The 26,805-nt window shown below is 36.7% G+C and overlaps 1 protein-coding gene across 1 annotated transcript in view; it reads right to left on the bottom strand.

The window, feature by feature from the left end:
* The window catches only part of WDR49 (WD repeat domain 49), a 181,140-nt gene that overhangs the window by 69,600 nt on the left and 84,735 nt on the right, over positions 1-26,805 (bottom strand). Inside the window, 4 exon segments of the mRNA XM_011944625.1 lie at positions 4,269-4,384; positions 9,479-9,643; positions 25,631-25,827; positions 25,830-25,863. Of these exon segments, the coding sequence (XP_011800015.1) occupies positions 4,269-4,384; positions 9,479-9,643; positions 25,631-25,827; positions 25,830-25,863 (512 nt within the window).

Genomic DNA, 26,805 nt, shown 5'->3' with positions numbered 1-26,805 from the left:
AAGAATACTTTTAAAAATCAAATTATATCAATAGCTATTTATTGAGTTCCTTTCTACAGTGCTCTGTGAAGGATGCTAGTATAAATAAAATTTTCAGGGTCATTTAAAATTATATGAAAGATTCTCTTTTTAGTATGTATGTCTAGACTTTTAAGGAGATAAAATCTTCATAAACAAATTTCTCACAAAAGAAAGCAATAAATATATAAGGTGACAGATATGTTAATTAGCTTGATTTAATCATTTCAAAATGTATACAAGTATCAAGGCATTACCTGTGTACTGTAAATATATACAATTTTGTCAATTATACCTGGATAAAGTTGGAGGGAAAACTACAGAGATTTCTCCTTTACAGAAAAGAGAAAATTAAAATGGAGGGAACTAAGAGGTATTTTTTTTTTTAAGAGAGCTTTAAATATGTTATAAAATCATAGATTTTGGAGGCAGGATAAAATCTCAAATTCTTAAGAGTATTTATTTAATTTTACTAGAACTGTACATATTATATGCCTACTTTGAATAAATGCAAAGTTAACTGATAATCTAGCCATTTAATTTTAGCAACATAAATATGGCCACAGATTCAACCAGGTATTTTTGAATTGACTCTATGCCAACTCACAACTTAGTTCTAAGTATATTTTGCTTAAAATAATGAGAAACACATTTCTACGGTTCTAAATTTGGGACTTCTTTTTACTGACAGAAAAATTCTCTAGATATGAATGACTGTATTCCTAAATAGCTAACATGTGCTCTCTAGTTCATTTTGCTTAGGCTCAAACATTCATATTTACCATATCCTGCCTTGTATGTATTGACCTGCCATTCATAAAAAAGTGGATGCGTTTGAAACAGGAATCATGATTCTTTACATTCAGCCTTCTGTAGTTTCTAACTCAGGGCTTTCAACCTAGTGCAATTTAAAAATATATATGGGAAGGAAAGGGAAAAAAGAGAGTAAGCTATATATCTGAGTTGTTGTTAAGTTGCCAACACTTGTTTTTTGTGTGTGTGTTTCTTCATATGTACTGATTCATTAGCTTCAGTTAAAATGACAAAATGCTCAATCAATCATTTATTTTAAAATATATAATTGCCGTCTCATGGTGTGATGACTCTATTTGCAATCAGTCCTACCCAGGAGTGGTAGAAAGAGTATTGACTTTGGCACAGAATTCTAACTCAGCGGACTACTAAGATTGTCACCTTGGCTGAGCTACCCAACCTCTTCAAGCCTCGGTAGCCTTCCTTGTAAAAAGGGGTTGCTAATACTTAGACTTCTGATTCATTGTGAAGAGAGAATATAATAGATTTTAGTATCTATGCTGCTTGCCTCTCACTAGGAATGTGATTGTGAGTAATTAATCTCTCTAATCCCTAGGTTCCCTGTCTATTCAACTAACATTTATTAAGTCACTCTACGAATATCACCAAGTATCCAGTAAGCTCCAGGAATGCACACATACACAAATATCCCTATTAAAGAAAATACAAGAAACTAGAGAGCACAAAGACAAAATGGGGACATTTTGTCTTCTATACTGAGAGTTAAGAGAAATGTCCTGGTGGAGAAGATATCTGAATGAGTCTTCAAATAGGAATAAATGTTAGCCAAATGAGCAAAGTTTGAGAGGGATTTCTAGATGAGAGAATAAATGCAAAAGGGTGTAAAACAGTATGGTTTGTATGCGAACACCCTGAGCAAGCTGCTATTTGACAGAGTTTAGAATATACAGAAAATGGGAGAAAATTAAACTAGAAAATAAAAGAATAGGTCCAGGTCAGAGGGAGCTTAGATTTATTTTGTAGACACTCTGAAAGGTTTTAAGCAAGGACCTAACATAGAATTCATTGGAGAAAGAAATCACTGTAGCCAAAGTGAGCAGAATCTATTTAAGAAGTGAGAGGTGGGCATTAGGAGGACAAAGGACAAGTTAGAAGGCTGTGGCATTCATCAAAGTGGAAATTATGCTCTGAATTATACTAATACCATTGTACAATTTATAGGAGCGGGTTTAAGAAATATTTAGGGCATAAAATAGATATGACTTAGTGCTTTCTTTGTTGTGTGCAAAGAGAGAGAACCAGAGTGGATGTCTTGGTCTCTGGCATTTAATTGAAGTTCCAAATAAAAGAAAATAGCAAGTTTTGGAAAGGAGATAAATAATTATTTCAGTTGAGAACATGTTGAATTTGAGATTGCAGTCAGACACATACAGCAAGCAAATGGGTAACTGAGCTTAGAGAGATAAGACCTGAAGACAGACATTTGAGGTATCTATAAAATATTGCCTACCTTCCAAGATGATGCTAAGGATTAAATTAGCTAATGTGTATAAAGTGGCTAATGCTACACAGCACTGTAAATAAAATAAATCGGATGGCTTATTTAAGTCCTTTACTCAAAAATGTAATTACCATTCTATCCTGCACATAATTATTGAACCAATCTCTGAATTTGAATAAAATCTGAAGTAAAAGTTACAGCTTAACCTAATAGACTCTAAAACAATGCATTGAAGAAAGCTTAATAAGACGACTGTCAATCTTACAGTTATTTCTTCTCTAATCACTAAACTATTAAGGAGTTGGCTTAATGGTCCATCCTCCTCTAACTGTAACTGAACAGTTCCTGCCATGTTGCCTCTTTTGTTACATGCCTCCTGGTAAAAAGAATCCTGTCTTAGATCCTGTAAAATCTGTCTTAACATAAAGCCTCTGACTTAGAATATATAATTTTTAAATTCACCAATATAAAAGTGAAATAATATAACAGAATGTACTAATTCAATTTTCAATTTCAACTAAGGTATCCAAGTCCTGACAACCTTGAGGATAATGGAAAAGATGAAAGAAGATGGAAAAAGTGATAATTTTTCCTACTCTCATCCCAATTTTTTCAAAGCTTCTTCCCCAAATTATAGAAAGTGACCACCTACCAACATAGATAGAATAATAGATGTTCCTTTAAACCACTTTTAGGTGACTCTACATCTAATCTTTCCAATTTTCCCTTGTAAGCAATCAAAAAGACTTACAGTTGATGCTAATTCCTAACTATGGATATCTAAAAATAAATTAAGGAAATGGCATTGCCAAGTTTTGACTTGATTATTTTTTAAAATTCCTTTTTGTTATGTTTCAAACTTAAATTGGATCAGCTGGACATCACACACGTTAGAGAGCTAAACTTATTCATTGCCATTTTCTAATTATAGAGATCATTAGATCATAGACTGTGGAGTGGTTGTGGATTGATAATGGATCATGAATCCTTTCCGAGATGTGAAGAAGTCTTGTCCTTCATGGATGAGGATGATTGAATTAGTTCTTAATATCAAGAAGAATAATCTGTCTATACTTACTTTCTTATGGTCAAATTACTTCTAAAAATAAGGTAGTGTGTGGCACTATGTTTGCTGGTCTGTATTTGCGTATTTGCATTAGAAAAAACTCTTCCCTGTGATTGATAAAAATCCTCACATACATACTGCTGGTTTTCTAGGTATAAAGTCTGATGTAATCCTAGCTTCAAAGCATTAAGGTCATAATTCTATAGTGAATAACGTTGGATGATTACCTATTAGAGCAATATTTTCTAAACTGATGAATTAATGGACAATATATTTTCAAAACATATCACACTTTAATTTTCCTACTGCTTATACAGTGCCACAGAACTGTTTATGATCCTTAGTTCTGTCAGAAAGAAAAGGAAACAGAAGTAATTTTCCTTGTAATGAAATGGATGTAATGCTCCTTGAGAAGAGTAAGTGCCTTTTGAAAAGCCTTTTCTGCACTGATAGAAAGGAGGAGCTATCACAGGACTCAGTTGGCTATTTCCTTCTTGTGTTGCAATTGAAAATAAGTCATGAGAAAAGAAGTAATGAGTTTCCTTTACAGTTGAAGGAATGTAATTTACAAGTTAAGAATTTATTGACTATAAAATTTGGGAAACTTTCGGAACCTAGCAAGTGGTAATACATCCCCACCTGAAATGGTTAAAGAAAGAAAAATTTCCAAAGCCAGAAGAAAACCTTCTAACAATTCTCAAAGCCACTCAAGCTATGCAATCTTCTAATATTTTATTCACTAAGCATTCAGTCAATTTCAACTAGGATATCACTCACCTAGGTCACCAGCAAGTTTTAATGACACACAGTCAACCAAGATTTTTATGTTCTTTTTTCTTTTAGATTTCGATTAAAATAAAACATTCTCCTTTTTACCTTCCTATAGTTTTCCATGAGGCATAATCATACCTCTCCCAGCCTGTAACCAGTATTGTCTTCTTAAGAATGAGGATTTGTGAAATATCCACAGCTCCATCTTGCCCAACATTTAGTGTATGGTGACAATATCCATTGAAGTCCCATATCTTTAAGAGAAAAATTAAAACCACCTTTGAGACAGGAAGGTAAACTTTTGTGTTTATATTCTGAACTAGGATTAATTCATTTAGGATATGTAATCATTAAAGAAAATCAACTCATCATTGAATTTTGCCACTATATTACTCTAGTAATATTGTGAAATATCTACTTGGTCTTCATCCCCATTTCTTGGCACAATAACTTTTAAAGTCCTCAGACTCTTTCTCTAATGATAAGATAGTATTTAGTATGCTAATGATATGACTGCAGGCTGGGGATCCCCTAAATAGCTTCAGGGTGGGGGCCGGTCTCAAGAAACACCAAGCCCCACCCCACAACCCCTAGGGAGCAGAGAGGAGTTTAAAGTTGAGTTCATCTCCAGTGGTCAGTGATGAAATCAATCATGCCTGTGTAATGAAGCCTCCATAAAAACCCAAAAGTATGGGAGTTGAAGAGATTCTAGACAGCTGAACATATGTGGAGGTTGTTGGTGGGTGAAAAGCCCAGTATGGAAGAGCTGTGTCCACATGCTTTGCATTATGGATCTCTTCCATCTGTCTGTTCATCTGTATCCTTTGTAATATCATTTATAATTAATGAATACATGTAAGTCAAGTGTTTCCCCGAGTTCTGTAAGCCACCCTTGCAAATTAATCGGATCCAAGGAGAGGGTCACAAGAATGCTGATTTACAGCCCATCAGTCAGAATCACAAGTTACAACCTATGCTTGTGACTGGCATCTAAAGAAAGAAGCAGACTTGTGGGACTGAGCCCTCAACCTATAGGATCTGACTCTATCTCCAAGTAGCTAGTGTCAGAATAGAATTGAATTTGAGGACACCCAACTGGCGTCCTCTGGAAAATCTACCACAGAATTGGTGTATTGGAAAAATCCCTACACATATTTTGGTGACCAGAGGTGTGTATTGTATTCAGTGTGATGGTAGGAGAAACTGGCTTTTTTTTCCTATATAAAGTCATGCATCACTTAATAACAGGATACATTCTGAGAAATGCATCATTGGGTGATTTTATCATTGTGCCAATATCATACAGTGTACTTATGCAAACCTGAATGGTACAGTCTACTACACACCCAGACTACATGGTATGGTCTATTGCTCCTAGGCTAAAAAACTGTACAGCATGTTACTGTACTGAATACTGTCAACAATTGTAATACAATGGTAAGTATTTGTGTATCTAAACACAGAAAAGGTACAGTAGAAATATGGTATTATAATCTTAAGGGACCACCATCATATATGCAGTCTGTTCTTAACTGAAATGTTGTTAGACAGTTCATGACTGTACATATTTTAGACTCTACTTACAACTCTATCAATCTATTCCAATAATAGTTCTTCAAATACTATAAGTTAATATGTATTCTAAATGGAGACACACTATAAAATCATGAAGAAAACCATTGTGGAATCCGTTGACATCCTGAAGTTTTCACTATGTCTAAATTTCTGCTTCCTCATCTGTGACACAGGAACTTTACTCTTCAGGGATGCTTGGAGGATTAAACAGCTGATACAGAACCTGAAACAGTCATCATTTATTAGATTTCTCATCCTCTACCAATAAAACCTCCTGTTGATAGTGGGTGCCAGACCCAGTCCTCAAGAGGAGGCAAGCTCTACCGCTGAGGCAGTGGAGTGAAAACTTAAGCCCAATAGGCATACTTTAAGGAGAGCATCATTAGATTAGTAGCAGTTTAAACTAAGCTCTACTATGAAACCTTGTTGGCACATCATGCACAGAGGTCACATTGGCACTATCGAAATTAAAATGCAGGCCAGGCACCGTGGCTCATGCCTGTAATCACAGCACTTTGGGAGGCTGAGGCAGGCAGATCACCTGAGGTCAGGAGTTTGAGATCAGCCTGGCCAACATGGTGAAACCCTGTCTCCATTAAAATTACAAAAATTAGGTGGGGCCAGGCACAGTGGCTCACACCTGTAATCTCAACACTTTGGGAGGCCGAGACGGGCGGATCACAAGGTCAGGAGTTTGAGACCAGCCTGGCCAATATGGTGAAACCCTTTATCTATTAAAAACACAAAAATTAGCCAGGCATGGTGGCATGTGCCTGTAGTCCCAGCTACTCAAGAGGCTGAGGCAAGAGAACAGCTTGAACCCAGAAGGCAGAGGTTGCAGTGAGCTGAGATTGTGCCACTGTACTCCAGCCTGAGTGACAGAGTAAGACTCCATCTCAAAAAAAAAAAAAAAAAAATTAGCTGGGCATGGTGGTGCACACCTGTAATCTCAGCTACTCAGGAGGCTAAGAGAGGAGAATCACCTGAACCTGAGAGGCAGCAGTTTCAGTGAGCCAGGATCGTCCCACTGCACTCCAGCCTGGGCAACAGAGCAAGACTCTGTCTCAAAAAATAATTATTATTATTAAAAAGCATATATCCTTTTCAAATTTAGCTTCTAAAAAATCATGCCACAGATGATTAAAAATTGGCTTAAATTTTGGCTTAAAAGTTCAGCTTCTAGAAAATCATCCACATATACATTCATATATGTAAAATGACATCTTTTCAAGCATATTCTTGCAGCATTGTTAAAAAGCAAGAGATCTGAATCAATGTAATTGCTCACTAGTAAGTAAGAAAATAGAACAATCAGAATAAGGACTGTCTATGCAGTAGCATACAATGTAGCCGTAAAGAAGAATGAGTCATCTCCATTTTTCCATTTTCCTAGACTCTGCCAAAACTCAACCACCTAGGGAAGCTTGAGCAAGTTGCCTTAACTCTTTGGGCTTGTTTCCTCGTTTGTAAAATCAGGATGATAAGAGTACCAACCTTGTAGATATACATATATGTGTCTGTGAAGTGCTTAGAATAGTGCCTGGTTCATAGTAAGCATGGAATAAATATTAGCTAACATTATTATTATTGTATCCATTTATATGAGTCAATATCCAAGACAGAAAAATGCAAATGCAGAACAGCATGTATAGTAGGCTGCCATCAAGAAACAAATGGCCAGGCACAGTGGCACGTGTTTGTAATCCCAGCTACTCAGGAGGAGGCTGAGACACTAGGATCACTTGAACCCAGGGGTTTGAGACCTACCCAGGAAACATAGTGAGACCCTGTCTCTAAAAACAAACAAACAAGAATTACTGAATGAAAATAAATAAACAAATGGTGCTTATGGCCAGAAGGATGCATAAGAAAACAGTAACAGTGGTAGCCTCAGGGAAGGAGCTGGAAACAGCGATGATATATTTTCACTATATATCCATTTTATATTTCAAAAATTTTATTACATGCACACATTAATTATTCAAAACATTAATTAATTTAAAAATAGACCATTCAAAGCCATGATGAATAAGTTAATAATTTTAAGTCTTTGATTACATAGATACTGAATTTGGATTCTAAATTATAAATTAGATTGGAAAATGTCATTCATTCTTGTTTCTTCATAGAATACGGCCACAGCAACTCGAACCTGATTTATATGTCCTACACAGAAGTTGCCAGACTTCAGAATTCTCTTGTGCTCTTGTGATAAAGATAAATGCACCTTCAGAAGCAGTTATTATACTACTAAATTCACATTAACTTCTAAGATGTCAAAGCTTCAGTTGAGACTTGAGGCACACACATACTCTTCATCCATGTCACTATGTTTTCCTCTAAATATAGCTCTTACCAAGTCCACCTTAAATAATTTCCACAAGTAGGTATTGCAAAGATCTGAATGTCCCCAGGTCCTACTAAGTCCCTTAGCTGGGATTATTTTAGCAACATCTACAAGGTAAGCCTTAACCTAGATTCTATACCCAGTTACTTTCCAAGATAGAGTTAAATAGAACCTAATCCATTCACTCTAATGTTCAATTCATTCTCACACCCCAGGACTGGTAAGTGAGATATTGGCTTTTCCTATTTGCCTGAACCACTGTCTAATACTCCAATTCCAGTTATTTCTCTTTTATTTCACCTCAATTATTGGGATTATGGTTGTCCTGGTACCTTCACACATCTTATCAGCTCTCCTGTAAACTAGATTACTTTACTTAAACCCAGATCTCCAGTCCATATCTCATTGCATTAACCTTCTCATAGGCCAACTTCTACTAATTTCCAGAGATTCCCTTTTCAACCCACCATAGCACCTTCCTCACACTAATGATTGCCAGCCTGTAATCCCACTGAATACTTAAACTTCTAGGATGTTCTACCTACATATCTAGGTAGCTTTCCATCACCCTCCCCTACAGCTTAACTGAGTGCATCATACACTACACCATGGAAGGTAGTCTAATACCCAGTTATAGCAGGTTTGAGAAATATTCAAAGTTTATTCAGGAAATTACCTTCTATTGCCTCATAGTGGCACAAGCCATTTCCAATCAAAGACTCGTTACTCTTAGGGCTGAGGGGAGCAGAGAAGATTCACTGGTGGGCATGACTTCAGATATCAAGTAACTAGTTTTTCATGAAAAGTTGATAATTTTGCAAAAGAAATTAGCATATTCCTCCCAGAAGAAACAAATGATAAATATAGAATAAGAAACTTAGAAGCATCAAATCATGTTAGTTTAGAATGGATAAGATTATGATTACTCTTTCTACTATCTGAATTTCACATAACAAAAATTAAAATTACAAAATAGTTTACTTTTAAATATTTATTTCTTGAAAAATTTGCATCTATGACATTTTTTAAAGTTTACTTAAGTGGTCCTGATTTCTCATTTAATCAACTTTAAAAAGGGAAAACTACCGACATTAGCCAAAGCACATGAAATTATTCAGGCGTCGTATTCCCCAAAGTAGTCCCCTATTCACTACAATGAAAAAGGGGCTTTCTGAAATGAGTAAGCCAAGTTATATTTTCATTCTAAATAATTTATTCAGAAAAATTATTTATTCATTTTTCCACAGAAGTTTATTTTCCTAGCAGTGTTGTTATTAGATGGTTGGAATTTTCTCGCTCTTATCATGTCTCATTTCTCTTCTTGCAATGCCAAAAAGGCAAAAATGAGAATATCTATAGCCATGTCTTCTGGCATAGTATTTTAATCTCCTCATATCTGGATAGAAAAGCATCATTGTGTTCGCACCTTTACAGTTCCATCTGTGCTGCCAGTCAAAAGCCGAGTCTCATTTGCATCAAGGGCCATGGTGCTGATTTCTGCGTTGCCATGGCAACCAGTAAACTGTTTGATTTTCTGCCCAGTGTCTATCATCCAGAAGGAAACAGTAGACCCTGTATCAGAGCTGATTACCTAAGAGAAAATAACATTTTAAAGAAATTAAATATAGTCTCAGAATCAACCATTTATATTTCAGTAAAGTTATCCAGCCTGTGCATTTCTAGTCCTAAGATCGCTCAATAGTCAGAGACATTTTTGTAATGGACTTTCTTTCTGTTAAGCCGATAACATTTCAATTTCGACTAGACCTGAGGTAATGAAGTCGTGATCCTCTTTATCAGAGGAGATAGGAATCTGCTTTCCCTACTCACCGTTCAGCTTTAGTGTCTAGAGGCCATTCCAAAATCAAATTCTGAAAATAAACTTACGAACCTTTCCCATTTAGATGAGAAAGCTGATTTTACTAGTCATGGTGCTCTGACACTATTTACTATATGAAAAGAAACATTTCACAATATAGCAGCTTTCATTTAGCATTCAGAAAAGAAGCTCTATCAGCCATTATGGAAAATGTTAATTTCAACGAATTAATAGAACTATGCTTTTAATGCCATTAGTCCTTTGCTTTCTTTTTTCCCAAACTACTGTGTATATTTTTATAGCTAAACGCAATTACTGATAGGTCACTAAAACAAACGAGCACAGGTTAAATATAAATCTACATGCACACTTTGAGAGAAAGGCAATAAGACAAATGCTAGAAGGGAAAGGATTATATACAGCAGTTCAAAAATGAGAAATTTTGTGGTGGCAAGTGGACTGCTAATTTCAGTTCAAGATATTTAAGAGATTCATAGGTTAAAACCACCTAGCTAATATGACTTTGAAAACCAAAATAATGAAAGAAAAATAACAAGCACATAAATGCATAGCTAGGAAGTTGTCTAAAGCAATATGTAGATTTTACCCAGCACTTTGGGAGGCCGACACGGGCAGATCACTAGGTCAGGAGATCGAGACCATCCTGGTTAACACGGTGAAACCCCGTCTCTACTAAAAAATACAAAAAACTAGCCGGGCCAGGTGGCGGGCGCCTGTAGTCCCAGCTACTCGGGAGGCTGAGGCAGGAGAATGGCATAAACCAGGGAGGCGGAGCTTGCAGTGAGCTGAAATCCGGCCACTGCACTCCAGCGTGGGCGACAGAGCGAGACTCTGTCTCAAAAAAAAAAAAAGAAAAAAAAGAAAAGAAAGCTTAAAGCATTTCTTTTTCTGTTTAGGTATTGATTACCATGGTATAAATGTAAATGTATTAATAATATGTTAAATTTAAATGCTGCATTTTCATAATCAAATGGGTTGAAGTTTATCAAATGTATATTCAGGACTGGCCATCATGCATGCATGCATGCATTCATTCATTCATTCTACAGCCACTTGCATAACATCCAGGCTCCATAATGGCAATGGAACTTCACTGGCAAAATCCTGCTCTCAAGGAGTCCATTGTCTATAGTCTACACCTGCACATTAAAACTACCTGGAGAACTTTAAGAAACATCACTGCATACCAGACCAGAAACTCTGATTCAATTGGCCAAGGAAATTGATTTTTACAGAGCATCACAGGTGATTTAAATTTACAGGCTGACCTATGACCCGCTGGTCTAGATGAAGAAACAGGCAAGAAACAGGTAAATGCTAAACAATGTTTCAAGTTCAGAGGTATCACCTTTGGGTGCTGTGGAAGCACAGAGTGGAAAATGTGAAGTCCACTTGCTGGCGTGGGGGATTGGGTTAGGGAGTGGAGGAGCAAGGGGCAAGTCAGGATTCACAGAGAAGGTGATAACTGATCTGGGATTGAAGATGGAGATATGTATTTGTTATGAGATGTACCCCCAAGCCCTTTCACTTGTAATCTCATTGGGTCTTTACAAAAACTCTGTGAAATAATGTTACCACCATTATTTTACCAATGATGAAATTGAGTTTGTAATTAGCTAACAATGTCCCCAAACTTACAGATTTGAATCCTGGACATAGACAGCCACATCATAAGGTCTTCCTCTATTCTAGCACAGTATTCCAGATAACTAACAGTTCACTTAGGAAAGCACTTGGAGAATATTCCAAGAATGAGAAACAATACAAAGCTTCATAGAGCCCGAGTGCAGAGTATTTCAAGCGACAAATATGGTGGGATTTCAAACGAGGAGGCAAGCTGAAGATGGAACTTCAGAAATCTCTGGTAAGCAGCTCCAGAGAATACTGAGTAACGTATAAAGTCAGTTTTACTGGCAGAGGGCCCACAGCTTTCATCAATTATCATTGGGGGCCAATGATTAATCTAAAAGGCTAAAAACATTATTATTGTTCTTAATAAGGAAAAGAGTCATAGAGTATTTTTTGTTGGCTTGTAAAGATACTTCTTTCAACAATGTGGAGAATAAACTGGGGTTTTGGGAGGATCATTTGGAGGCTGCTGTAAGAGTACAGGTAAGAGATTCTCACCTAACAGAGTAGTTCTGGGGTACAAAGGAAGGGAACAATTGAAAGAAAGGGCCATGATTTAGCAGCACTTGTATCTCAACAAATAAATTAGCCAGGTGCGGTAGCTCATACCTGTAATCCCAGCACTTTGGGAGGCCGAGGTGGGTGGATCACAAGGTCAGGAGTTCAAGACCAGCCTAATCCACATGGTGAAACCCCATCTCTATTAAAAATACAAAAATTAGCCGGACGTAATGATGCACACCTGTAATCCCAGCTACTTGGGAGGCTGAGTCAGGAGAACTGCTTGAACCCAGGAGGTGGAGGTTGCAGTGAGCCAAGATCGCACCACTGCACTCCATCCTGGGTGACAAAGCAAAACTCCATCTCAAAACAAAACACACACACACAAAAAAAAGAACTGATAATGAGCATATGATCCTTTTAGCCCTTCTTTTTCTGAAATTACAACTTTAATGAGACAATTTCTTAAATGAAGTAAACCTGTATTTATGCTACACATTTTCTCTCACTGAAATCAAAAGTACCTTAAATATTTAATTACCATTGTTAAATTACTGTGTAATTTCTAAGACCAAATGATCTAGATCTTTGAAATAATATACCAACACATTAATTATCATCCCATGTCATTAACTGTTTCTATTTGATTGTGTTTGTGCACTATACACCGTGTTTAGGAGCACTGGATCTGGAGTCAGGATGCCTAAGTTTGAATGTCAGCTGCCTCATTATTTTTCTACCTTGGACATTAAGGTCAAGCACATTACTCAACTTTATGCTTCAACTTCCTTATCTGTAAACCAGAGTTATTCATAGTAACTACTTCAAACCATTGTTATGAAGTTTAAACAAACTAATATTTTTAAAGCATTTACCACAGTGCATGGCATAGCCATATATAAGCCATAAAAGTTAAGTAGTGTTAATATGCCATCTAAGCTTTATTTACCTGACCTCTTAGGCTTGTATCACTGTGCATATCCAAATCAATTTAAGAAAAATAGTATCTTACTTTCCTCCAACTATGACAGTGAATGTAGACAATTATATTTTAGAAACCAGATTTTAGATGCACATTGAAATTTTGAATTATACTTGTGAATTTCTCACAGAAGTGCTTAGGAAGTTGGATTACATTCATTAAAGATAAAATCATGAAAGTATAATTTGCCAATCTTATGTGAAAATTTTGATAGTGGTCATTTAAGAAAAGGTTAAAGATTGTGAAGGATTTTATTATTTCTATTAAAAAGCATTTTTTGGATTTATTTGTTTGTTTTAATTATTTTAAATTGACACATAATAACTACATACTTACGGGGTACTGTGTGATATTTCAATACATGTACACAATGTATAATGATCAAACAGGGTAATTAGCATATCCATCACCTAAAACATTTACTATTTCTTTATGTTGAAGCATTCAAAATCCACTCTTCTAGCTGTTTGAAAATATACAATAAGTTGTTGTTAACTATAGTCACCTTATAGTGCTATAGAACACTAGAACTTACTCTTCTGATTTAGCTGTATTAAAAAGCATTTTCTGAGCAGCTATTATATGTTAGTCATTTCAGTACCAAAAGATGGTACTTTTTATTTCCCTAACAGAAATAAAAGAGCCATGTTCAAAGAAAAGACTTGATTACCTGCTCGGGGTGGGCATCACCCACATTACAAAGCATCTAATCATTCACCACTGTTATCTAATGTAGATATTCAATGAGGAATTAGTAATGTTCGCTTTTTGCCATTTTATACTCTTTCCCCTGCCCACCTGACTGAGCCCCAACATACTATTCACCAGTTTTCATCACCTTTCTCTGCTCATTTAACAATTTCTCATGAAATCTAAGTCAGTCATGACAACAGCATATAGCCAGTCTGATTTCATTTTATGGTAGTCTGCCTCACGGCGCAGTTTGCAGGAAAACAGTGTGTTGAAACTGACTATGTCTCAAACATCCAACCAGTATTAACCAGAATCTCCTCTCACTATGACAATATTGGAATACAAGAATAACAATACAGGTGAAAAGGCATTCAAAGTTTAGTGAAAGAGGAGTACATTTAACATTACTTGGCAGATGAAGAAAATGGATTCACTTCATGACAATGGAAACTATGTTTGGCAAGTTTTCATCAGTAATAAAGCCTAGGAATAAGTCCTGGTGTCACATTTCTATGCCACATTTTAATGATACCAAATCTCTTTAAGTTTGTAATTTATTTCTGATTATCTCTTATCAGGCTAGACCTCAGCTGATGAGGATGGGGCCCTGACACTCTGCAGAGTAAAAATGGTGCTAACAACCACTCTCCAAGGCACGTGAGCCTCCTCAGTCGATCGTTGTTCTGATAGAAACAGTCTCCCTTTCATGTACTTCAGTTAGTAACTGTTTAGGAATATGTGTCTCCATTTTGTTTCTCTCATCTGAAGCTGTCACAGCTAATCAGAAAATTCTAAGATATGTGAGGTTGTATTCATGTTACCTAATTGTCTTATTGCTATTCCAATAACAGTAGGCACTTTAGTTGTCTTTTATGTGGATTTCAAGTCCTAGGTCTAAGGAAAAAAAAAAAAAAACAGGAACCAAAAATTACAGCAGCAAATGCCACGAGCTAACAGAGGGTTGAGATATTCGATTCCATCACTGTTTATGATTTTATTTATTTTAGTTAGTGCTGTTTATGATCCTATAATATAAAATAGGTTACTTCCTTTATTTCCATTTTGTAGAAAATCTCTAGAAGTTACATTTCAGTGAATAGGGAGGTGAAGAGAATGATGATGTCTCAGAGTACAAATCTTTCAAATATTTTAGGGCAGCCATTCTTTATTTATAAATCTTGCTAATTGGATTTTGTCTCTTCTTAAATTAATTGGTAATTTGCTCTTTCAAATTCATTATTTGAGTGTATTGAATACCTGTAATATGCAAGGCCCTAGATCTAGAAACTAGTGATCCAGCAGTGAGTAAGTTCCGTTCTTACATTTTGTCCAGGGAGAGAGGCAACAAGATCAGGAAAAAAAGTATATCTATCTACACACACACACACACACACACACACACACACACATATGTAAAACGCATGTGCATATATGTAATATATGTGTGTGTGTATATATATATATACATGATGTTTGGTGGTAATAAAGGTTATAGAGGAAAATATGGCTGAGAAGGAAGCAGAGGGCTTTTGTTGTAGGTGCAAAATTGGGGAATCTGGGAAGGTCTCCCTGAGGAATCATTTGTGGAAAGACATAACTGAGATGAAGAACTGAGCCAACCAGATACTTGGGTGAAAAGAGTTGCAGACAAAGGAAACAGCAGTGCAAAGGCCCTGAGGCACAGTGTCCTTGGCACATTCAAGGAATATCAAGGAAGCCATCAAGACTTAAGCAGTGTGAGGGAAGGGAGGAGTCATTGCCTGCAGTTGGTGCACAGAGATTCAAAACAATCCAAAACTACCAAACTCCCATAAGAACTAGGGAACAAATTTTAAAAATGGAAAAAAAAATAACTTTCCTCTTTTTGGCTAATATTAATTAAGCATTTACCCTTGCTTTATTTCATGTATCTTTATATATAATATCACTTGTTCTTAACAAAAATTCTACAAGGGATGTATTATAATTAGAACTTTATAGATAAAAAAGCTGAAACTTAGAGGAATTGAATCACCCAGTCTGTGTAAAGTGTTGAGAACTCTGCCTGACTCTAAAACCCCACCAATTCTCTTATTCTAAAAATCTTCTTCTAAAAACATTTAAGACTGTGATGATGAGAGAGGCTGAGGAAAGGGTCCTCTCCTATACTGGTTTAGTGTAGCTTTATGGAGAGCATTTGACAACATTTGTCAAGATTACAGATGTAAATATTCCTTGCCCCAATACTTCTAACTATAGGAAATTATCCTATAGGTATTTTTTCATCAGTGCAGAGTTCTGAGCCCGAGGTGAAAAACTGCTACATTATTTGTAACAAAAACTGCTGGAACTAACCTAAATGCTTAAACAAAGTTTGGAATATGCATGCAATAGAATACTATGCAATTGTGAAAATGGACAAGGACACTCTTTAGGTAATGAGATAAAACTATCTTTAGGATGTATTGTTACGTATAAAAGCAATGTACAAAGCAGTTTGTACACATAAAATGCTCTCATTTTTGTAAAAAAAAACCTATAAAATAATATATATTCTTAAATAATGAGTTATTAAATATTACATATCTATTTCAAAGAATAAGTTTACCCTGCAACAACACAGGGGTTAGAGATGCCTACCCCCCATACAGTTAAAAATTCATGTATAATGTTGATCCCCAAAAAACTTAAGTACTAATATTCCACCATTGACCAGAAGCCTTACTGATAACATAAACAGTTGATTAATACACATTTTGTATGTTACATGTACTACATACTGTATTCTTACAACAAAGGAATCTAGAGAAAAGAAAATGTTATTAAGAAAATTATAAGAGGAAATATACTTACTATTTATTGAGTGGAAGTCAATTATCATAAGGGTCTTCATTCGTGTCTTCTTCACATTGAGAAGGCTGAGGAGGAGGAAGACGGAGGGTTGGACTTACTGTCTCAGGGGTGACAGAGACCAAAGAGGTAGAGGAAGTGGAAGGGGAGGCAGGAAGTCAGGAGAGGCAGGCACACTTGGTGTAACTTCACAGAAACATCTTGTAATTTCTGTCTGACTTTTTGCTTTTTCTTTTCTCTAAAAATGTTTTCAAATAGTACCAATCCCTCTTCCAATATGTGCTTTAGTTTCAGTGCCTATATTGTAGAAAGGTCTATGCCATAAAATAAGTCAAAAGCAGTCTTGAATAATCAGAATGCTTCTGCCAGATTGCCTAACATCCATTATTGTCTACGTCCATTTGTTTTCTGGCACTGCTTCTTCTATGTCTACTTTCTCAGTCACTGGTTTGAAAGCACTCCTCTTCATCAAGTCATCTTCTGTTCATTCTTCTGAATTTCCCCATCTTGAATTTCCCCAAAATCCATATCTTAAAACCCTTCACCTCACCCCCATTCCCACCATTTTTGCCATGTTCACAATCTCTTTCATGATTTCCTTGACTGGCTCTGTTGTAGATCCTGTGAAGTCATGTGCAACATGTGGACACAGTTTTCTTCAGCAGGAATTTATTGTTTCGGGTGTGAGGGCTCTCATGACTTTTTCTATAGCAATGATGGCATCTTCAATGGTGTGACCCTGCCAGGCTTTCATGATGTTCTCTCTATTCTGATTCTTTTCCGTAGCATTGACAGTCTTTTTCATAAAGTCCCAGTATCATGTGTAATGAGCCTTAAAGGTCCTCATGACCTCCCTTGTCTAGAGGTTGATTTAGAGATGTTGTGGTTGGGGGCAAGTAGATCACTTTGATGCCTTTAGTGTTGAAATCATGAGGTTCTGTGGGGCCAGGGGCATTGTTTAATATCAAAAGAACTTTAAAAAGCAGTCTCTTACTGGTAAGGTTCTTCCTGACTTCAAGTGCAAAGTATTGAAGGAACCAGTTCAGAAAAAGCATTCTCATTGTCCAGGTCTTCATGTTGTACAGCCAAAAGAATAGCAGCTGATGTTTGTCTTTTCCATTCTAGGCTCAGAGGTTAGCAGCTTTGTAGACAAGCGCTGTCCTGATCAAAAACCTGGCTGCATTTGCACAAAATAGCAGAGTTGGCCTATCCCTTCCTGCCTTAAATCCTGATGCTTGCTTCTCTTCCTTATTAGTAAATATCCTTTGTGGCATTTTTATTTCAGAACAAGGCATTTTCATCTGCTTAAAAATTTTGTTCAGGCAGCAATCCTTTCTTCTCAATGATTTCCTTAATGGTGTCTGGAAACTCATTTGCTGCTTCTTGACTGGCAGAATCTGCTCCTCCTGTTATTTTGATATTTTTTATACCAAACTATTTTCTAAAGTTATCAAACTATCCTTTGCTGGAATCAAATTCTCCAGCTTTAGATATTTCACCTTTCTTTTGCTTTAAATTATTGTATAATAACTGCTCATTCTCTAATCATATTAGTCTATAGGTATGTCTTTCTTATAGCAACCTGCACCCACATAAGACCTATATTTTCAATATGAGGTAAAAAGATATTTCACAAAAAACATATATGGTTTTTGCACCTGCTGGTGTAACTACAGCAATGGTTTCATTAATTTCTTTTTCTTTTTTTATGGTGGTCCTAATGCTGGATTCATTTATATTGAAATGGCAAGCAACCACAACTGCAGACATCAACCTATGGTACATATCAAGCAACTCAACTTTTCTTGCAATGTCATCAGTTTTCTCTGCTTCTTGGTAGTACTTACAGCATCCCTAGTGACACTTCTTATGCGTTCCATGGTATTATTCAAAGTTTATGGTACTGTAATAAACAAGATGAAAATATGCAAGAAGTTCTAGAGATCACATTTTCCTGAGACAGGTCATTTAATGTAGAGAGCAACTGCTCATTTGGAGATGATTAGTATCACATGGCATTTTAAACAAATGCAACACTTGAGCTCACCACAACAGCAACAGGGGGTGGCTATGAAATCACTGCAGTAGTGCAGTATGTACTACAGTTAATTTTTTTGTTTGTTTGTTTTTGAGACGAAGTCTTGCTCCGTTGCCCAGGCTGGAGTGCAGTGGTGCTATCTTGGCTCACTGCAACCTCTGGGTCCCGGGTTCAAGCAATTCTCTGCCACAGCCTCCCGAGTAGCTGGGATTACAGGCACCCGCCACCACACTCGGCTAATTTTTTTGTATTTTTAGTAGAGACAAGGTTTCACCATGTTGGCCAGGCTGGTCTTGAACTCCTGAACTCGTGATCCACCCGCCTCGGCCTCCCAAAGTGCTGAGATTACACGCATAAGCCACTGCACCCAGTCTGTACTACAGTTAATTTTATGCAGTTATGATTTAATACTATATCTTTTTGTTTGCATTTCTCTTGACTGCAAATGGTGCCATGTACAGTCTGTATTTGAATATGTAAGTTTTGATAAATTTTAACTTTTTATAATAGATTTTGTGTATTTTATGGTATTAACTAATAAAATAAGCTAGTTTGTGTATATATATATATATCTTTTATGTGTTCATTCTATGTATAATATTTTCTTAATTTTTTTATATTTCTGGGTGATTTATCTGTATTTTTTTAAATTGTTGCAAATATCCAAAAAAAGTTCCAATATATTCATTTTTAAAAATCCATGTGGAGCTGGGCACTGTGGCTATGCCTGTAATCCCAGCTACTCAGGGAGCTGAGGCAGAGAGTCACTTGAGGCCAGGAGTTCAAGGCTGCAGTGAGCCATGATCATGCCACTACACTCCAGCCTGGATAACACAGTGAAAAAAAAAAAAAAATCATATACATATGGCCCCTAGCAGTTCAAACTAGTGAAGTTGAAGGGTCAACTGTATATATGAAAAAATATATATATTCACTTGTTTAAGAGTTGAATAGCCCTTAAACATTGCTTGTGGAAGTCATAAAACTGGTTGCCTATAGGAAAGGAAACTGAGTAGGGGGATAAGAGAAAATATTTGCCGTATTCCTTTTTGTTGTTTGAATTCTTCAGTATGTAAACATGTTATTTCTTCCAAACTAATCACATTAAATAAATGTGTATCTGTTCGGACATGTATGTGTGCATGTACGTGTATGTTTTAGTATAACCTCTAAAACTAGGAACTTCTTATCAAGTGACCACAACACACAGCCTCAGAACTGACATATAACAAATTACAGCTTAAGCTAGCCAAAACAACAACAATAAAAAAAAACAACTGTATTAATAGAACGGATGTCGCTTGGTGCCCAGCAAAGAGGCAGGAAAGGAGAAAATTTTCATTGTGTAAATCCAGTTCTGTTCAAAAAAGAAACTCACAGATTTTGCACTAAGTGTAAGTCCTAAAAAGGTAGACTGTCTTGTACGATGGAAATAAATTTCCCTCAAGCCTGTCCTCTTTTCTCCGATTTTACAATTACCAAGGGAACCACCAATTGAATTGTTTGGGTTCTCAAATACCCTCAATTTCCAAAAAATTATGTGCAGAAAAGAGGACAAAAGATATGCTATCAAGAGAAAATTATACCTCATCCCTTGTTTTTTAAATAATGGAAGGCCACATGTTTATTATAAATTTTGGACATGCGTATGTATACATGGAGCTGTTTGGACCACAATAATCTAAATTAAGATAAGGTAACTATAAATTGTAAATAAGGTTAAGGGTGGAAAAGTTTACTATAAAATTTTGAATATGATGGCATAGATAATAACTTTGTACAGATGCTTGTATACATAATGGAATTTTTTCACAAGGAAGTTTTTTTAGTGTTTACCTTTGATATATTTTTATATTGTGCCACAGTAAAGAAACAAAAAGCTGCAATTAAATGATGATAAAGCCAGGCGCAGTGGCTCATGCCTGTAATCCCAGCACTTTGGGAAGCCGAGGCAGGTGGATCACGAGGTCAAGAGTTCGAGACCAGCCTGACCAACATGATGAAACCCTGTCTCTACTAAAAATGCAAAAATTAGCCAGGCGTGGTGGCACACACCTGTAATCCCAGCTACTCAGGAGGTTGAGGCAGGAACCCAGAAGGCAGAGGTTGCAGTGAGCTGAGATAGCGCCACTTCACTCTAGCCTGGGCGACAGAGTGAGACTCTGTCTCAAAAAAACAAAGATGATAAATATTTGCTTGTCAGTTAATCCTGAAGCAACCAAAGGTAAGGGCACCACCAGTCTATGGCTGTGACCTGGACCAGCCCCCATTTTTAATAAGTAATTTGGCAGTTTGTAGATAGTGTAATAATCAAGCCTCAAGAAACAGCATCACGCCAGATAAAGTGAAGAGGGTCTAGTATTGAAATTTGCAAGGCCAGCATGCTTCTGGATTATGAAAACCCCACAGAGAATCTCAGGAGGTCTCTTGGAATAAGCCAGGTGATTACTGTCTGACCTATCTCTTCATGTAACCAAGTATGTGATTAATATATTAGAGGTTAGAAGTGGGATAAAAAAGTAAGATTCTAGGAGGCACTTTGTTTCTCAAATTATCTGATATTCATACCCTTTAGCCTAGAAATTTACTCCTAAGAATTTACCCTAAAGAGATATAGTCATAGTATCAAGGTATTTATCTACAAAAAAATCATAATAGTAAAGTCTACATCAAGGGAAATGGATCAGTATATTATGACACATATATACAATGCGCTGCTATGCTGCCTTTTAAAAATGATAAAGTAGTTCTACATTTAGCCACAAGGAAATACATTTTAACATATTATTGAATAAAAAAAAGTATGTTACAGAGCCTTGTTTATGTAAAATAGTCTATGCACAGAAAGATGTTTAAAATATGTTGATGTCAGCAATAGTTTTGTATTTGAGTTTTACTGCATTGCTTTAATTTCTTACAATAATCATGTAACATTTTGCAGCAGTTACTAAAAAAAAGTTATTTTGATAAACAAAAATGTAAATACCATTTAGTCTATTAAAATTTGATGACACCTAAATGTCTAGCTTGATTATAAATGTGTTCAAGGTTCCCAACAAACTGAAACATTATCTATTTTACAAAACTACATAAACCTACATCATTAGGATGAGAATCATTGTGATAACACAAATATTTCATCTACTCTAGTTTATATATCTAGAAATACATGTTTTAAAGTTTCCTAAATTCATAAATTTTTTTTGTTTTCTTTTGTTTTCTTGTAAAAAGCTTCATAAGAACTGAGTGCAGAGATGGTTCATTAGATCTGCTTCCAGGATATTGGATTGCTTTAATTCTTTCCAAATTGTACATTCCAGAGGACACCTTCAGTCCCAACTTGTTCTGCTGCTGGCTGTGAGAAAAAACTTTTCCAGGTGAAATAAAGTATGTGATTTCTTTTAAAAGGCTTTGCATGGCTTAACACCACTTTCCTAGACTAGGATACAAGGGTCTCAAAAGACAGGAAGACAAATAAAAGTCAATGAAATGTCCCAAGCGGCTTTTATATAGCAATTATATTGGGTCCCCACTGAAGTCTAAATACAAGGAAATAATAAAGTGTAGGGAACATGTTGAAATGACAACAGAAGGGAAGATTTTCATTCAATTCAAACAAAGGGAAAATGTTCAAGAAAGACACCAAACCAAATAACCAAAGATCAAGAGACCATGGACTGAAAAAGCATGACTTCCTGTTACGCTTGACATGAAAAATGGCAGTAATTTATCAAGTCTAGTAGTTGAGCATTCATTTTGTGATCAGAACAGTGTTAGGAGCTGTGGGAAAATACAAAAATGGAAGAAAAGGCTCTTCCCCTCACACCAAAAACATAGGAAGAGAGAGAAATAAGTTTAGTTAAGTGTTTAACTGGGAAAACAACTAAAAAATGTGGCCAATGCTCAGGAAGAGGAGAAGTAAGTGTGGGTTGAGATGGCTCTGGAGACTTCAGGGAGCTAAGGACCAAAGCTGAGGCTTGCAACTAAACGTTTACAAGATGAAACTGCAATGGTGAAGAAGAGAAGGAGGAGGATAAACAACTTTTCCACCTCAAGGGGCATTCCTGAGGAGAAGCAGGGGTAGGGACAAACTGCAGTTCAGGGTGTCCTCACCCTTCTAATTCTTCCTAACATTTGTTAGCACATGCCACAGTGTTAACATAAAGATTAAGGAATCTCAAGAAGTTAATAAGAAAAGGAGATGTCATAATGCAGCAACATTCGCCCTATGTGGTATGGGGGACCTGAAAGAACCTTTCAGGGCTGGCAGCATAAGAGACAAGAGGACACTTCTAAGATTTCAGTCCTAACAAGGCAATGCCAGGGAGGCACATGTTATTCCCATTACTATTCCTACACCCCCACAGACACACACATTTTAAGAAGCTGGCAAACTAAAGCTCAGACAGGCTAAGCAGTCTGTTCAGAATTTGAACCCACATATTTCCAACCCAGCAGTTCTGAAAACTTGTGGTTTTGGGATTCCTTTGCATTCTTAAAAAGTATTGAAGAATCCAAATAGCTTTATGTGAAATACACACACACACACACACACGTACACATATATAACACAGATAGATCAATCTGTATTTTTATATATGTTTATCATATTAGACATTTATAGGGAGACAGTAATGCACAAAAATATAACAGCACACATTCCCTTAGTCATAAAAGCAATGCTGTTATCACACAACACACATCATGCAGCCTCTAGAAAACTCCACTGCACACTTTTGAAAAAATGAAAGTTTAGAAAGAAAGCAATAAACTAATATTATGATGAAAATAGTGTTGACCTCCCAGATTCCCTGAGAGAATCTGAGTCTCCCAGAGGTCCAAGATCGCACTGTGAAAAATGTTGCTTTAATCTCAATTTTATGCTTTACTTTTCCAAGACCAGACAGTGATGCATTCAACGAATGGCCATCAATATGCTCCTAAGATCCCTTTACTGCTTTAACTCCCACAATGTCTGTGAAGCATTCCCAAACTTGCCACCCCAAAATAAACCCTCTCTCCAAAAATGCACTGTGAGTGCTCAAGCTTCTTTGCAGGTGCTCACGTTGTATCTTCGGTCTAGAACTACCTCCTCCTCCTTTTAGAGATTTTGGCTTTCAGGGTTCTGCTGAAATGTGACCAACACTGGCCCCAGGCAGAACTGATCGCTCTCCATAAAGAGCACTTCGGTTTTATCTCTACTTCGTTTTACTGCGTTCTACTGTTTCCTTGTCAGTAATATGTCTCCCTTCCCTTCTTTCATTCCACAATCCTGTAAGGGGCACCTGTCCAGCAATCATCAACACTATGGGTAGGACCCAGATCTTCCCTTAAAGAGCTGAATCTTCCTGAGCTATTGGGGGAGTAAACTAGTTTATTAATCTCTAATTCTTCATCCTTGGCACCCGACACTTGTTCAAAACTGTGTTATTTGCTTTGTCTAATTACTCTAAAATGATAAGTTATCACTGGTTGATGGGAATGTGAGTGATATTTTCTTTGCACTTTTCTGCAATACGTTTTTATAATTATAAATGTAACACATACAGTGTTCATGTTTCTATAGCTTAGCAGCTAATAGGAAATGCTGAGGTATGTGATACACAGCTCTATGTGCTTTACATACATATCAATGCTTATCACTATTTATGTTATTCACAGCAAGTAGAGGTGTGAATACTCAACTCAATCATATAGTGATGCATCCTATATCATATACCATATGTACATTGTTCTTTGGTTGTCTATAAGTTGCGTGTATGTGAGTTACCTTGGCTTTGTCTTTCTGCCCCAAATAAATCCAGATCTTCTTTGTGTCTAATTTCCTGAATTTCTCAGGGAATATTGCTCATCTTATGGCCAGGCAACACAGGATTTTAACATCTACACACAAATTTAGCATTTTAACTTTGTAGATCTCAATTAGGAGAATGATCTCTTGGAAACAAATACATCTTTCAGTGGCCGCCAGGGAATCAAATTAACGTTATATGGTTGCCTTTATAAAGTTCAGTAAAACATTTAGCAGGAAATGTTTTCCCGCAGATGGAATTCAAAATGAGTTGTTTTCTAAATGATTTTATTTCCTAGAATAACCAGAAAACAGTGTTTTAAATAGTGATATGACACACTACTCATTACTAACAAAGGGCTTTCCACCCCTTGCACAAAATCTCCACTAGTCGTTTCTATGTGAATGCAGAAACTTCTGCAGAAGGGAAAAGAAAGAATGGATTGAGCTACTGTTTAATTGGCTGCAAGCTGGAGACTTGCTTCTGTTTGTCTCCTGCTGTGCTGTTACCATCAGGCCTGAGGGAATTGCTGCAGCAGGCTAACCTCTGATGCTGCTTGCTCCCTTCATGGCACCCACAGGCTGCCCCACACTGAGCTCACTGGCTTCACTGGCTGGGCCGCCCTGTCCTCCAAGAAGGGCTGTGGTCTGTGCAGCAACTCTGTTCCAGGGGAACCCTGCTTCGTCATTGAGATGCAGGTAATGGTCCCCTAAGCCAAAGCTGCGAAGCGTCATTAAAGTGGTGGGGAGACAAACAACACTCGTGCTGCATACCAAGTGGCATCACATTTAACTGAATCATTTTATTATGAATACATTCCAGGCTGCCACTGTGAACCACTGGTGTAAAATATGCTGGCAAAATGGATCTCTGCTAATTATGTTTCATGCATATTTCAGAACTTTCCACAGGGATGCAGGAAGATGGTATTCATAAAAGGGAATTTTACAAGCAGGTTCACTTGCATTCGGCTCAAGACTAGCAGATAACAAAGATAAGTTCGATTATTTTACAGGTTGTTTTGTTTTGGCCGGAATGCTGTAATTCCTTATAACTCTATCACTGCTCCTGTGGTCACTGGCTGAAAATGAAATCATTCTCCAAGTCCACCTGAATGTATATTATTGCAGAAAAGCACAAGGCTATTAAATCATTTCTTCCCATATTTGCCTTTACTATATTTGTCTTCCATTTTACCTTAAACCGAATGAAGTAAATGAGCCTCTGGACTTGGAGATATATTAGGAGAGTGAAAGAAAAGAAAGCATCATTACCTGCTTCAGGATAGAATTGTAAAGAACACAAGTGACTGCTTTCTCATGGCTTTTCACCCTCTTGCTGGCATCACTTTTTATTGCCAACAATGCTAGCCGGTTATTAAATGAGATGAAAAGTCGTCCATGGGCTTCATCAAAGTGGAAGAGACATCTGAAGTCCTGGCTTTCGGGGAGAGAACAAGCTATCCTCTGATGGACAGCTGCTGTTGAATATCCCAGAGTCTCAAAACCTGGATGAAAAGTGATAAAATCATTTCAATATGTCAAAGATAATTCTAATTTTGTAGCCAATTTTTTTCCAGCTCACCCTCAATACCAGGCAGACAGTTGTTTCCTCCACAGTGTGATAACTGGTTCTCAATTCTGTCATAGCACCTATTATTTTGCATTTCAGTCACCTGTTTAAATATCTCCTAAATTGTAAGCTCCTCCAGGAAAGGGATTGGGTCCTATTTCAGTCCCTGGTATAAGGCTTGGCATTTAGTATGTGTTTGTGGTGGGCAGAATTATAGTCCCCCAAAGATGTCCGTGCCCTAATTCCTAGAACCTGTGAATACGTTATCTTAGGTGGCAAAAGAGATTCTGCAGATATGACTAAATTAATGACTTTAAGATGGTGAGATTGTCCTGGATTATTTGGGTGAGTCCAATCATAAGGGTCTTTAAATGTGAAAGAGGGAGGCAGAAAAATGATTAGAGTGGTGCAACATGAGGACTCTTCCTAGTCTTGCTGAAGAGGGCCATGATCCAAGGAAGCTTGAAAAGACAAAGGAATGGTTTCTCCCCCAGAGCCGCCAGAAAGGATGAGACTCATGTCACGTTCTAACCTACAGAACACAAAACAAGTTTGTGCTGTTTCAAGCTACTAAGTTTGTGCTCATGTGTTATACTAGCAATAGAAAACTAATACAGTTCTCTCTCCCTCTCTCTCTGTCTATATATATATACACGTGTGCATACATATATATGTATATATGTGTGTGTAGATATATGTATCTACATATGTGCATATAGCTATATATGCATATATGTGTATATATGTATATATGTATTTTTGGTAAAATAAAAGAAGTGGCACTAAATGAGGTCAAGTTCATATAACCATAGATATTAAATTCTTGTTCAAACACCTTCAAGACACATAAATGACATGCATTTACCAATGGCTAGTA

This window comes from Colobus angolensis, unplaced genomic scaffold, assembly GCF_000951035.1.
Source record: "Colobus angolensis palliatus isolate OR3802 unplaced genomic scaffold, Cang.pa_1.0 Scaffold234, whole genome shotgun sequence".
NCBI lineage: Eukaryota > Metazoa > Chordata > Mammalia > Primates > Cercopithecidae > Colobus > Colobus angolensis.
This window is presented reverse-complemented; position numbering and strand designations above follow the sequence as displayed.